The following is a 15,289-nucleotide window of genomic DNA, read 5'->3' on the forward strand; positions in this document are numbered from 1 at the left end:
TGTTTATTCTTAGGAAAGAATGTCTATGTGACCATCAGCTAACAGGAACTGCATGTGACCTTCTTTTTTTTTATGTAACTTTATTTTTTAACTTTACAATATTGTATTGGTTTTGCCATATATCAAAATGAATCTGCCACAGGTATACATGTGTTCCCCATCCTGAACCCTCCTCCCTCCTCCCTCCCCATATCATCCCTCTGGGTCGTCCCATTGCGCCAGCCCCAAGGATCCAGTATCATGCATTGAACCTGGACTGGCGACTCATTTCATATATGATATTATACATATTTCAATGCCATTTTCCCAAATCATCCCACCCTCTCCCTCTCCCACAGAGTCCAAAAGACTGTTTTATACATCTGTGTCTCTTTTGCTGTCTCGCATACAGGGTTATTGTTACCATCTTTCTAAATTCCATATATATGCGTTAGTATACTATATTGGTGTTTTTCTTTCTGGCTTACTTCACTCTGTATAATAGGCTCCAATTTCATCCACCTCATTAGAACTGATTCAAATGTATTCTTTTTAATGGCTGAGTAATACTCCATTGTGTATATGTACCTGCATGTGACTTTCAAAATGCCATTTTTATCTTCAAAATACAATAATTATTGGAAAGTTTAGCTTGGATTTTATAGACTTAGAGGAAATTCTGAATTTTCTACCGAGGGAAAAAATTTCACTGATAAAAACATAATCAAGTGGGTGGCAAATCAGGAAATTATTTCCTCAATCACATCTGCCACCCTCCACGCTCTGAAAAGAGTCAGCAAACCGCAGTCTGGAGGGTGAGAACAGCTACCACCTGGTTCTGTAAATAAAGTTTTATTGGAACACAGAAACTGCCATTTTCTGATGTATTATCTTTGCCTGTCTTTGTGCTGCAACAGCATAGGTGAGTAGTTGCAACAGACACAGTACAGCACACAAGCCTACAATATTTTCTATCTGGATCTTCACAAAAAAGTTTTCTGACTCTTACCCTAAAGAGACAGAAGTCTACAGGGCACAGTGATACAAGGACAATGCGAGCCAGTCAGGGGAGAAAAGCAGGGGATAACAGGGAAGAAGGGAGCACTGAGGAGATGCTGAGACGAAGCAGTGGGGGAGGCAGGTATGCAGAGGGGGATGAGGAGTGACACAGAGAGAGGTGTGGGCAGCCAGGCCACCTGAGAGGGAGGCCAGCCTCAGAAGGGAGCACATCCCATCCTTTGAAACCATCTCCAGAAACTTACAGACCTGAGTGCAAATCCTGGTATGCATCAAACAGCTGCTGAAACTTCTGTTCAGCTTTGTACGCCCGGATGGTCCAGAGTCCCCGGAGAGAAGATGCTAAGTGGGAAAACACTGGGCTCCGAGCTGGAGAAGCAGAGACAGACACACATCAGAGAAAGTCAGGGAGGCTGGATGCAAGGAAACCCACTGCCTCCCGGGCTCTGTGGTCACACATCCCATCAAAGGGAATCCTCCATGTGACCCTCAAATTCCTGCCCACACCAAGCCTCACTTTAATGACCTGGGAATGAGAGATTCTCTTTGAAACGATCTTTGACCAAATTAAAATCACAGCTAGATTTAGATATAGAAATTCTTGTTCTTTCACCAAGATCCTCTCAAACACGACTCCCTCCAAATTCTTCTGGCATCTCACCAGGTGGAAATTGTTGACAATTTTTAAAAAATATATTGAAGTACAGTTGATTTACAATAATGTGCTAGTTTAAGGTATATAGTATAGTCATTCAGTTATTTTTTTTGGATTATATTTCATTACAGGTTATTGCAAGATACTGAATAAAATTCCCTGTGCTTTGCAGTAATTCCCTGTTGTTGTCTATTTGACACATTAATAGCAGTATGTCTATTAATCCCATACTTCTAACTTGTTCTTCCCTCTTTCCCAATCCCCTCTGCCAACTGTAAGTTTGTTTTTTATGTCTCTGAGTCTATTTCTATTTTGTATACAGATCCATATATAAGTGATGTCGTATTTATCTTCCTCTGACTTAGTTTACAAATAATAATATTCCCTAAGTCCATCAATGCTGCTGCAAATGCTAATATTTCATTCTTTTTCATGGGTGAGTAATTACCCTTCACTATTGGGTAGTGAAGTGAAGAATAATGGTAGTGAATTACCATTCACTAATTTTTGAATCAGTAGCCTTTTAAAATTTAATTCCTAATTAGAGTCCTCACCACACTGAATTTTGTTGAGTAACCTGTGGGCCGTCTCCACCTCAGATGAGTAACATAAGGGCTGGGATAGAGTCAGTACATCCCCAACCCTGCACCAGAGCCAGACACAGGACAGGGTGAGACGAGTAAGGGGAGTGGACAGTCTGCTGCCTCCCCTGTCCTGGGCCTCTCCCTGCACCTGCGCCAGAAACCTCTGTGCGGGTCACGGATCACCCGGTGCTGCACCACCTTTGTGCCCACAGGACCTGGCAGACGAGGAGCCTTTGAACAGTCTTGACTTCCATTCCAGGAACCTGATGGACATTTTATTAACTGCCTGCTAGATACCTGTCCTGGTGTTCTGAGGTCACTGCGGCGTGTGACATCCACATCAATCTTTTAGAATCTGACAGTGGCCTTAGTGGCCATTCTCTTTTGAGTGACTACATGTGGGTTTGGGCCTAGTGTCACATGACTGACCATTCATTTCCTGCCTTCTTTTCTAAGAGCACACTGACCACAAGCATCAAGGTCAGGCTCCTGCACATCAGGGAACAGGTGGGCTGCAGGCTGCCAAGCAGGGAGGACACTTCTGGTGGGGTTTTCATTCCTCCAATGAATGAGGCTGTAACTTGCTGTTGTCAGGGACACATAGTGAGCCTGTGACCCCTGTCTGGGGGTGAATGATAACTTGTGCTGTATCAGCAGGAAATACTGACATCACTTTGTTACCTGTGTGTCTCCTAGAGAAGACCTGTTAGTACAATTAGGTTGTTTATGGGAAGTTAGTAATGCATCTTACAGGAGGCTTCAGAGATTTTATAAAATTATGGGGAAAGAATCAAGGGTGAAACTCCAAACTGTTTTCAGGTTCTCACTCTTTAGTCCAGTATCTGAATGCCTGTCTGATGACAGTTCAGCCAGTACCAACATGCATCTGGGCACTGCACATTTAGAGGGGTTGAGGTACAAATAGGTAAAGACACAGAACCTCCTCTTGTGTTTAGTGTTCCCAATTCTATAAGGAAGGAAGGGGCAGGCTTCCTTCTGTGAGACACTGGGGCTAAGAGAGAATGGGAGACCCTCGGCTGGGGGAGGACAGCATGGGCTAGGGGCCAGGTGACAATCCACTCAGCCCTAGGATGAGATGGTTGGATGGCATCACCAACTCAATGGACATGATGAGTTTGAGCAAACTCTGGGAGATGGTGAAGGACAGAGAAGCCTGCCATGCTGCATGTAGTCCCTGGGGTCAAAGAGTCAGACACGACTGAGGGACTGAACACAACCACCACCACCACCTAGATAGAGAACATAAACATTCTAATCAACTGGCTACCGCATATGGTTATCTGAGGTATGCAGGATGGGGTACCTGGATTAAATGTATTGTCTAACTTGTTTTATTGACTATATATTCCAAAGCCTTTGATTTTGTGGATCACAATAAACTATGGAAAATTCTGAAAGAGATAGGAATACCAGACCACCTGACCTGCCGCTTGAGAAACCTGTATGCAGGTCAGGAAGCAACACTTAGAACTGAACATGGAACAACTGACTGGTTCCAAACAGGAAAAGGAGTACATCAAGGCTGTATATTGTCACCCTGCTTATTTAACTTATATGCAGAGTACATCATGACAAATGCTGGGCTGGATGAAGCACAAGCTGGAATCAAGATTGCTGGGAGAAATATCAATAACCTCAGATATGCAGATGACACCACCCTTATGGCAGAAAGTGAAGAGGAACTAAAAAGCCTCTTGATGAAAGTGAAAGAGGAGAGTGAAAAAGTTGGCTCAAAGCTCAACATTCAGAAAATGAAGATTATGGCATCTGATCCCATCACTTCATGGGAAATAGATGGGGAAACAGTGGAAACAGTGACAGACTTTATTTTTCTGGGCTCCAAAATCACTGCAGATGGTGACTGCAGCCATGAAATTAAAAGATGCTTACTCCCTGGAAGGAAAGCTATGACCAACTTAGATAGCATATTAAAAAGCAGAGACATTACTTTGCCAACAAAGGTCCGTCTAGTCAAGGCTATGGTTTTTCCAGTAGTCATGTATGGATGTAAGAGTTGGACTGTGAAGAAAGCTAAGCACCAAAGAATTGATGTGTTTGGACTGTGGTGTTGGAGAAGACTCTTGAGAGTCCCTTGGACTGCAAGGAGATCCAACCAGTCCATTCTAAAGGAGATCAGCCCTGGGTGTTCTTTGGAAGGAATGATGCTAAAGCTGAAACTCCGGTACTTTGGCCACCTCATGCGAAGAGTTGAGTCACTGGAAAAGACTCTGATGCTGGGAGGGATTGGGGGCAGAAGGAGAAGGGGACGACAGAGGATGAGATGGCTGGATGGCATCACCAACTCGATGGACGTGAGTTTGAGTGAACTCCAGGAGTTGGTGATGGACAGGGACGCCTGCCGTGCTGCAATTTATGGGGTCGCAAAGAGTCGGACACGTCTGAGCCACTGAAATGAACTGAACTTAACTTGTTTCAGCCTACTCGGTGCAAAAAATCCAAATAATCCACAGTGATGGTGCCAAAGTTCTCAGACTCTCCAGATCAAATACTGGGAAAATCGTGTACTCCTTCTTGACAAAAGCCTCAGAAGGAGCCCATTTCTCCACTTCCATGTGAATGGGAAATAGCCCTTGCCCCATGCAAAAATTCTGTCAAATATTCTTTCTGGAACAACCTCTCTCTCAATGTGCCAGAGAACCTGCTTTGTGACAAGACTATTGAATGACTCCATCTCATGAGTGGCCTCAAACCATAAAACGTCTGAACCCTGTCTACACAGAAGACTGGATGGAGCTCATCACTTCCTCTTCTGCCTCCCCAGGTCCTACCATCCCACTGAGTCATATAGGTAGAACTGCACACACACCTGGACTCTACTGCTCCCCATCCATCCAAACACCTCGCCAAACTCGACCTCACAGGACGTTAGCTGCTTCTCTTGATGAGTGAAAATGTCTTCTACAGATTTTATGAAACTGATGATCACTATTCTTTTTGCAAATAAAGGTAAGTACCTCAAGTGTTTATTATTAAAAACAAAACATACAAATGCCACAATAAAACTCCTCTGACTGGATGAACTGAGATTTTTTTCCACTTAGTAGATACAGAGAAGCATGAGACTCAACATGCGTCTGTTCTTGGCTTGGTTTCTAGAAGGTTAAGTTGGTATTAATCTCCAATAATTATTCAAGGTTGAGGTCTCTGATGCAAACATATTCTCTCCTTACTTTTTGGTTATTTTTATAACTTTTAAAAATATATAACAATCTATTTTCCTTATTTTTGTTTTAATACTTATGAAATGTGTGCAATAATAAGAGAAAAATTTGATTATTTCATCATCTGTGATTACCTGTAGAATAGACTAATGAATCATAAAATGTGTTCCCCATTATTCTGTTTTTTGCTGCACCTTGCAGGATGTGGTTTCCCAACCAGGACTAAACTGGTTGCCCCCACAGTGGAAGCACAGAGTCTTAACCACAGGACCACCAAGGATGCCTCTGTTCCCCATTATTCTAAAACTAGGAAGGTGAATGGAGTTATCAACTAAATACATACTGAACCGATCCCCCTCCTGAGTTCTCCTAGGGGATTATTTTCAGCATCACTTCTATGAATAGCTTTCAGAAAGGGGAACACAAACAGTGTGGTTCAATTCAGTTCAGTCGCTCAGTTGTGTCAAACTCTGTGTGACCCCATGAACCGCAGCACGCCAGCCCTCCCTGTCCATCACCAACTCGCGAAGTCCACCCAAACCCATGTCCATTGAGTCGGTGATGCCATCCAACCATCTCATCCTCTGTCGTCCCCTTCTCCTCCTGCCCTCAATCTTTCCCAGCATCAAGGTCTTTTCAAATGAGTCAGCTCTCCGCATCAGGTGGCCAAAGTATTGGAGTTTCAAACGCTTCAAAATCAGTCCTACCAATGAACACCCAGGACTGATCTCCTTTAGGATGGACTGGTTGTATCTCCATGCAGTCCAAGGGACTCTCAAGAGTCTTCTCCAACACCATAGTTCAAAAGCATCAATTCTTCACCACTCAGCTTTCAAACAGTGTGGTTATCACCCCAAATACTGAAAATGACAAAGAGCAGACATGAAAATAAAAGGGCTTATCTTTTCAATAGGGCTCCCCTGGTGACTTAGATATCAGAGTCCACCAGCAATGCAGGAGAGCTGGGTTCAACCCCTGGGTCAGGAAGATCCTCTGGAGAAGGGAATGGCTATCCACTCCAATATTCTTACCTGGGGAATTCCATGGACAGAAGAGCCTCGTGGGCTACAAACCATGCAGTCTCAAAGAGTCAGACGTGATTAAGCGACTATCACACATCTTTCCAATACTTTTAACAACTGCAACTTACTAGAACATGTGAAAGAATATTTTTTTCAAATATATCACTTTTGACATATGTTTCCTGAGGTCTCCTTTCCTTTCCCTAATCTTTTCCTTTCCTTGTCATTTCTGGTAACTTTCAGTTCAGTTCAGTTCAGTCGCTCAGTTGTGTCTGACTCTTTGCGACTCCATGAACCACAGCACGCCAGGCCTCCCTGCCCACCACCAATTCCCAGAGTTTACCTAAACTCATGTCCATTGAGTCAGTGATGCCATCCAACCATCTCATCCTCTATCATCCCCTTCTCCTCCCGCCTTCAATCTTTCCCAGCATCAGGGTCTTTTCAAATGAGTCAGCTATTCATATCAGGTGGCCAAAGTATTGGAGTTTCAGCTTCAACATCAGTCCTTCCAATGAACACTCAGGACTGATCTCCTTTAGGATGGCCTGGTTAGATTTCTTTGCAGTCCAAGGGACTCTCAAGAGTCTGCTCTCCAACACCATGGTTCAAAAGCATCAATTCTTCAGCGCTCAACTTTCTTTTGAAGAACAATTCTCTATTTTCCTTCTACATTAGTTCCAACATGATTAAATACTTTCAAGAATAGTATTAACAGAGTGGATACTCTGTGTTAGGACATAGGTCATGAACAAGACAGAAATGGTTCCTGTCCTCATGGTGCTCACATCCATCCTCCTTGGGATAAAATGCAAAGGGCAGCTGACCCGCTGCCAGCTCCATTTGCCTTAAGGGCCAAACCTACTCTCAGGGTCCATAACTTTCAATCACCTAATGTTAACAGTGAGAAATACCATAGAACAGTCTGCAGAGTTTCAGGGGTCTGGTTAATTGAGGCATAAATGGAAGATAGACTGCACTGCCATCCCAACCTGAGAGCCCTGGTACTCACTTGTACATTCCAGGCGTTTCACATCTCGTGATGTCTCTAAGAAATATCGCCGAAGAAAAAGAAAATGATGCCAAGGGGAATCACAGGTATAGCAGTCCAAGGAATTGCAGCCACCATCACGCCCACCACACCAATCACAAGTAGAAATGTCTGAAATAGAGAAAATACAGAGGCCTTCATGTCAAGGATACTTTTCAAAGATAAATTTTATTGATCTGTTAGGATTAAACTCCTTTCCTTGAAACTTGTTGAAACAGCAGGGAATGCTTTCCCTTCCAAAGAAATAGAAGTATAGGTGGTCCTCATGATGTTTATTGCATGCACCAAACACTCTGATAAGAACTTTCTAGGTATCAGCTCTTGTGATACACTCAGTAGCCTTTTGAGGCAGGAATTATTATTTTTAACAGATGAGACTATTTGAGGCTCAGAGAGTAGGAGCTGCATCTCAAACTATCAGGAGTCAGCGGGTGTTACTAGAGAGAGGAGTGAGCAAGCATTACAGATGAGGAATCCAGATGCTTCAGCTATCCATGTAGGGATAAAGAAGTGGTTAATCACTTTGACTTTTCACTTTCATGCATTGGAGAAGGAAATGGCAACCCACTCCAGTGTTCTTGCCTGGAGAATCCCAGGGACGGGGGAGCCTGGTGGGCTGCCATCTATGGGGTTGCACAGAGTCAGACACGACTGAAGTGACTTAGCAGCAGCAGCAGCAATTACAAATTACAAATTCAGTGTAATGTATCTAGTAACAGTATTATCTAATTTTACAAATGGAGACAGTGAGGCACAGGGAGAGGAAAAGTAACTTGATGGAAACTGCAAAGCCTAAGTCACGGAGCTGGGAACCCCATGTCATGAGCCATTATGACATATTTAAGCTTGCCCCCAACATACAGCCATCTTTCTATCATTATACTAAGTATTTAAAATGCCCATTCCAAAGGTTAACTATTATAACAACACCAGATTCCATTTACAGTGTGTGTACTGTGTGTAAGGCCCTGTGCTGAGTTCCATGAGCATTCTCTTAATCATCACAAAAATATCCCCTGAGATGATTTTCTCATAGGAAATGATCTAGGTCTAAAAAAGACAGCAGGTAGAACAATAAATGAAATCATTGGTTGATGCTGATTTAAGCATCCATCTTTATCAGGAAAAGTATGATGATACTCTGGAGGACAGTATCAGGCAATAAGAATGCAATCAACACTTAGTGTCTGCCTGCTATGAAAGTCGGGTGAGGTACTAGGGACTAGCAGATTCACCCAGTCTCGGCCAAGGCCTCTGAAGTTTATGATCTCAGGTGGATACAAATTCATGGTGATCTGCACAGGGGGATGGGGAAATACAGCGAAGAATACCTCAATATTTTTAGACAATTCTAAGACTCATGACTGATTTTATAGGCTTCTTTAACAAATAGAAAGAATGGCATGAATGACTTGCAGGCAGTAATCACAGTTGATGGAAATTTTGACAAAAAAGGAGCTGGAATGAGAAGGCTGAGATGCTTGTCTGAGTTAACACTGGCTATTCTTTAAGATAAGAAATGATGAAGTTGGGAGGGTAAGTGGTTGTCCTAAAGTTTCCCAGTAAGGTATTGCTTATCCTGGAGAAAGAGAGGAGCAGTTTGTAATCAGGGAATCCCAGAGCCACAGCTGCAGGTAGGAGGAACAAACAACCAGAACTGTGACTCTTTGGCCAGGAGCCCTTGGGAACCAAACTGCATGATCTGGATAGAGACCCATGTGCTTTTCCTGTTTCTCCCTGTCTCTGCTGTGGTATCAAAAGAAAACTCAGAGTGAAGAGCATGGAGTTCTGAATGAATAAATGCTAATCATAAGTGGAGAAAAATAGGGCTGTCTGACCGCCCTCCTATTAGACCTACAGAAAACAATTTCTTTCAGCCACTGGCTTGACTGTGCATCCTACCAGGCTACAACCTTCATGTTCATATGGAGGGGTCCTTCCAGCTCCTTCTATGTCTAGCCTTTAGGTCACTTGACTTGCATTGTTTTTTGTCAAAAACAAAAAACTACACCTAAAGTGTTAATTATTAAAAGAAAAAAATCCAAATTACTGGTTTTTAGCAGATTTGCATCATTTGATGAACAACATTCATCCGTTTCAATAATCTGGCTCTCCCCAGGTGTCTTCCCTGGTGGATCAGTCATTAAAGAATCTGACTGCTATGCAGGAGACCCAGGTTTGGTCCCTGGGTGAGGAAGTTCCCCTGGAGAAGGAAATGGAAACTGACTCCAGTATTCTTGCCTGGGACATCCCATGGACAGAGGAACCTGGCATGCTAGAGTCCATGAGGTCAAAAAGAGTCAGACAAGACTGAGTGACTAAACCACTCCAGGTGAGGGCCTTTTATGACTAACCCAGCCTGGCACGTAGCCTGGGAAGCAGAGGTAAGATGAAAATGAAGGGCTCCATGGAAGCTGTGCCAATGCTTTTTCCTTAGGTACCCACTGAAGACCCATTACTAATGCTCTCAGAAACTCTGGAGTTAGGTTCAGATTTCATGGCCCTAAATTCTAAAGCAATTCAAGGAGGGTGCCTCTAACAGCTTTATTATACATACACACACACACAATGTATTGGTTTCCCAAGTGGCTCAGATGGTAAAGAATCTGCCTGCAATGCAGGAGACCCAGGTTTGATCCCTGGGTTTGGAAGATCCCCTGGAGAAGGGATGGGCAACCCACTCCAGTATTCCTGCCTGGAAAATCCCATGGACAGAGGAGCCTGGCAGGCTACAGTCCATGGGGTCCCAAAGAGTTGGACATGACTGAGAACTTTTACTTTTATATTTATGTACATTTGTGAATCTTTTATTGCCAGCCATCTCAAACCCTTTATAGAAGTTTATAGAAGATGAAAATAATATCTAAGCAAGAAGTTAACATCTGAAGAAGGAAACAAAAGATCCTAGTGTACAATAAACACACAATAAATCCCTTCCTTGTAGCCAACCTCATTTCTTTCTCCTACATTCTCGGGAATGCCAAAAAGCCCAGTTCAAGCTACACACACAGTTACCCCCACCTGGTTGGATTCCAGGCCCATCTGATGGACCACATCACCATGGCCTGTGCTTCTGTACCTCTGTCAGACTATGGAACAGAGACAGTGATGAGTATATAGAAAGAAGCATATTGACCCAGAAGCAAGTGACCCAAGTCCTGATATTCCCCAGATAAGGAGAATCATTATTTTTATATATTTCCCATTTGGACTACACCATTTGGGAAATTCTATCCAAAGTCTATGAATCCACATAATCAAATAAAAAATTCTTAGACGAAATCTTTCACTTGAGAGAAAATGGTGATTTTTCATAATTCAGAAAAATTCACACAAAATCCCTGGGTTGGGAAGATCCCCTAGAAAAAAGAATGGCACACCACTCCATAATTCTTGCCTGGAGAATTCCATGGACAAAGGAGGCTGGCAGTTTAGTCCATGAGACTGCAAAGAATCGGACACAACTGAATGACTAACAAGCGTACACACCCACGTACAAACCCTAAGACCAAGCTTTTCTAAACCTGGCCTTTGCTTGGGATATATTAATCACATTCTTCATCCCTCATTTGACTGCCTTGGGTCTTTTCACAACCACGTAAGCTCTGGGACCTGGATATCCTTCAATTCACTCCCAACTTAGAGTCATAGCTAACTCCACTGAAGAGTGAATGGTGGGGTTTGGTTCACAGTTTGCTAACCAGCATGATAGGAAGCTTTAGGGAAACATGGTGTATCTCTTCCCTCATGTTTAGTGTATCTCACTGATCAATAGATTCCTTTCTACTTTTGTCAGAGTTCAACGATATTACAAAATTTAAGACTGGAGTCCTCTTATTTTATAATTTATCATGGTACACCTTAAAAAGAAGAGCACTATAAAAGTATATCACAGGGAAATCTATTTAACATTCTGTGATAACCTATATGAGAAAAGAACCTAAGAAAGAATGAATATAGGTACATGTATAACTAAATCACTTTGCTGTACATCTGAAACAAATACAACATTGTAAATCAACCATATTCCAATAAAATTAAAATAATTTTTAAAAAAGAAGAAAGTCTTTAAAAAAGCTAAAATCAAGGGTTTTGAAATCCATCTTATAAATAAAAGAAAGAAAACAGCATATTAAAGTATGTAGAAGAATGAAAATAGAAAAAAAAAAAATAGACTCTTGAGAGTCCCTGGTACAGCAAAGAGATCAAACCAGTCAATCTCAAAGGAAATCAATGGTGATTTTTCACTGGAAAGATTGGATGCTGAAGCTCCAATACTTTGGCCACCTGATGTGAAGCACTGACTCACTGGAAAAGACCCTGATGCTGGGAAAGACTGAGGGCAGGAAGAGAAGGGAGCGACTGAGGATGAGATGGTTGGACGGCATCATCAACTCAATGGACACGAGTTTGAACAAACTCTGGGAGATAGTGAAGGACAGGCAAGCCTGGCGTGCTGCAGTCCATGAGGTCACAAAAAGTCAGACACAACTGAGCAACTAAATGACAAAAGACCTGAATGAAAAAGAAAACTAAGCAGAAAAATCGACAAACACAAAGCGTGGTTCTTTGAAATCACCACAAAATGCAAAAGGAAAAAAAAAAAAAGAGAGAGAGAAAATTTACAATTCACACGAATTAAAAGAAGATAACACAAAAGATTGGGCTTCCCTGGTGGCTCAGATGGTAAAGAATCTGCTTGCAATAGGGGAGATCCACATTTGATCCCTGGGTTGGGAAGATCTCCTGGAAAAGGAATAGCAACCTATAGCAGTATTCTTGCCTGGAGAATCCCATGGACAGAGGAGCCTGACAGGTTACAGTCCATGGGGTTACAAAGAGTCAGACATGACTGAGGAACTAACACTTCAGCTTTCATTTTAATACAAAAGATAACATAAGCATTACAAAGAGACTATAATAAACATTGTGCAGATAAACTTTTAAATTTTAATGTAAAGGACAAATGTCTTAAAAAATGACATATAAAACTAACATAATGATATAGAAAATCATAATAAATGCATATTGATCTAAGAATTTGAATTCTTTTTTAAAATTTTACTTTATTTTATTGTTTTGGCCATTCCATGCAGCTTGTGGGATCTTAGTTTTCCTACCAGCAATCGAACTCAGGCCCGCAGCAGTGAAAGCACCAAGTCGTGACCACTGGGCTACCACAGAATTCCCTGAATACATAATTTTTAAATTTCTCAAAGAAAAGACTGTAAGTTCAGAGGGCTTCACAAAAACACTGTGCAGAAAAGTTTTACCAAACTTTTCCCGGTACTTTTCCAGGGTCCAGCATTATCATGATATAAAAACCAGATAAAGACATTAAAAGAAAGAAAAATTGCAAACCAAACTGTCTTGGAATATTAAATGACATACCAATGAACTGAATCTAGCAATATAAAAAGGTAATATTCCACAATCTAACTTGACTAGGCAAGTCCAAAATACTCAGGGTCTCCTGTAACAAAGGACAGGGTGGAACCCTTGGGCAGGAGCTGATACTGTTCTCTACAAGCAGAATTTCTTTTTATTTCAGGGAGGCTTTGTCCCTACTTAAAATCAACTAATTATGGACTTCCAAAACATCTACAAAATACCTACAGAGCAACACACAGATCACCTTTTGACTGAATAACTGAGGAATGTAGTCTGGTCAAGCTGACATTAAACTTACCATTAAAAATGGAAATATTTCCCATGTATTTTCATGAAGATACATAAGAAATGATGCTTTTGAACTGTGGTGTTGGAGAAGACTCTTGAGAGTCCCTTGAACTGCAAGGAGATCCAACCAGTCCATCCTAAAGGAAATCAGTCCTGAATATTCATTGGAAGGACTGATGTTGAAGTTGAAACTCCAATACTTTGGCCACCTGATGCAAAGCACTAACTCATTAGAGAAGACCCTGATACTGGGAAAGATTGAAGGCAGGAGGAGAAGGGGATGACAGAGGATGAGATGGTTGGATAGCATCACTGACTCGATTGACATGAGTTTGAATAAGCTCCGGGAGTTGGTGATGGACAGGGAAGTCTGGCATGCTGCAGTACATGGGGTCATAAAGAGTTGGACATGACTGAGCGACTGAACTGACTGACATACTTCTGATAACAAAAGCTGACAAAATATTTTAAGTAAAGCAAATTATAGACCAATATCCTTCATGAACAACAGGTCCAGAAATTCTTGACAAACTACATACAGCAATACAGAAAAAAGATGCTACATTATGACCAAGTAAACTCTTTTCCAGGAATGTTAAGTTTAACTTTCAAATACCAATCACTATAATTCACATTAAAAGAGTAAAGATAAATAATTGTATGACCAGCTGAAGAGATGTAGAAGAAATATTTGTTAAAATTCAATACCTATTTTCATTTTTTTAAAAAAGTAAAATTCTTGACAATTGAGAAATTAAAAGAAACATTTTCAATCTGATAACAGATACCTACCTAAAAATTGCAATCAATATTATTTGTAATGAAAAATTTACTGAAAGATTTTGCCCTAAGAATACAAGATTATCTTATCTAACCAATTCTCTTTAACACTAACTGGAAACTCTAGCCACAACAAGTCAAGAAAAGGAAATAGAAGTCATAGATATTGGAAATGAAGATACAAAACTGCCATTATTTACAGCTGACATGATTGCATATGGACAAAATCCTATAGAATTAAAAATAAAAAACATGCCACTATTGACTCCAGGCAATGCAAAGTTAATTCACAAATAAATCAACTATATTTCTATAGACTAGCAACAAGCAAGTGAATAATGGTATCAGAAACAAGACTTCCCTAGTGGTCCAAGTGGTTAAGAATCCACCTGCCAATGCAGGGAACATGGGATTGATCCCTGGTTTGGGAACCACATGTGCAGAGCAGCTAAGCCCATGTGCCACAGTCACTGAGCCCAGGCTTTAGAACCAGACAGCTGCACCTACCAAGCCCATGTGCCACAATTACTGAAACCCATGCACCCTAGAGCCCATACTCTGCAATAGGAAAAGCTAAATGAGAAGCTCACCCACAGCAACTAGTCACCCCCATTCACCGCAACTAGAGAAAGCCCATACATAGCAAAGAAGGCCCAGTGCATCCAAAATAAATGAATAAATAATTAAAAAAAACAATCCAATAATACTATGAAAAACAAATATGCATGAATAAATTTAACCAGAGAAGTGTAATATGTCTATACTAAAAATTACAAAATATTTCTAAAATTAAAGAAGACCTAAATAAGCAGAGAGAGACAAATACTAGTAATTGCAGATCCAACATTGTTAAGACTCAGACTTCTTGAATATTCTATAGCTAAAAGGAAACATTAATAAAATTTTTAGGCTTTTATTTAAAAACAAATTGAAAGACTTCTAAAACTGACACACAAAAGTAAAGAATCCAGAATGATCAAAGCAAACTTGACAAAGAAGCACAAAGTTAGACAATTTAAACTACAGGTTTCATCTCTTATTAAAATGTACAGTAACTAAGAATGCAGTATTGGTATAAGGATCAAAATATTGGCATAACCTGCAACTACTGAGGAACAAAATAAATTATACAGATGCAGATTTCCTTAATCCAATGCATAAAAGTCTTTAGCAAACATGTCCAGAATAATTGGAAAAAATAAAACTCAACCACTAATTACTCTTTCACATATAAAAATTAGTGCAAGATGCATCAATATCGAAAGTTAGAACACAGAAAATTATCTTCACACTCCTAATGATATGCAAAGATTTCTTAG

The 15,289-nt window shown here is 41.0% G+C and overlaps 1 protein-coding gene across 2 annotated transcripts in view; it reads right to left on the bottom strand.

The window, feature by feature from the left end:
• Window positions 1-15,289, bottom strand: part of LOC133258049 (ATP-binding cassette sub-family C member 4-like) — a 656,993-nt gene that overhangs the window by 454,509 nt on the left and 187,195 nt on the right. Inside the window, exon 23 of one of the 2 annotated variants that reach the window (XM_061434381.1) lies at window positions 7,473-7,622. The exons of the other annotated variant lie outside the window; for it this stretch is intronic. Within the exon in view, the coding sequence (XP_061290365.1) occupies window positions 7,473-7,622 (150 nt within the window). The remainder of the gene's footprint in view (window positions 1-7,472; window positions 7,623-15,289) is intronic. 2 annotated transcript variants of the gene reach the window in all.

Source organism: Bos javanicus, chromosome 12 (assembly GCF_032452875.1).
Source record: "Bos javanicus breed banteng chromosome 12, ARS-OSU_banteng_1.0, whole genome shotgun sequence".
Classification (NCBI taxonomy): domain Eukaryota; kingdom Metazoa; phylum Chordata; class Mammalia; order Artiodactyla; family Bovidae; genus Bos; species Bos javanicus.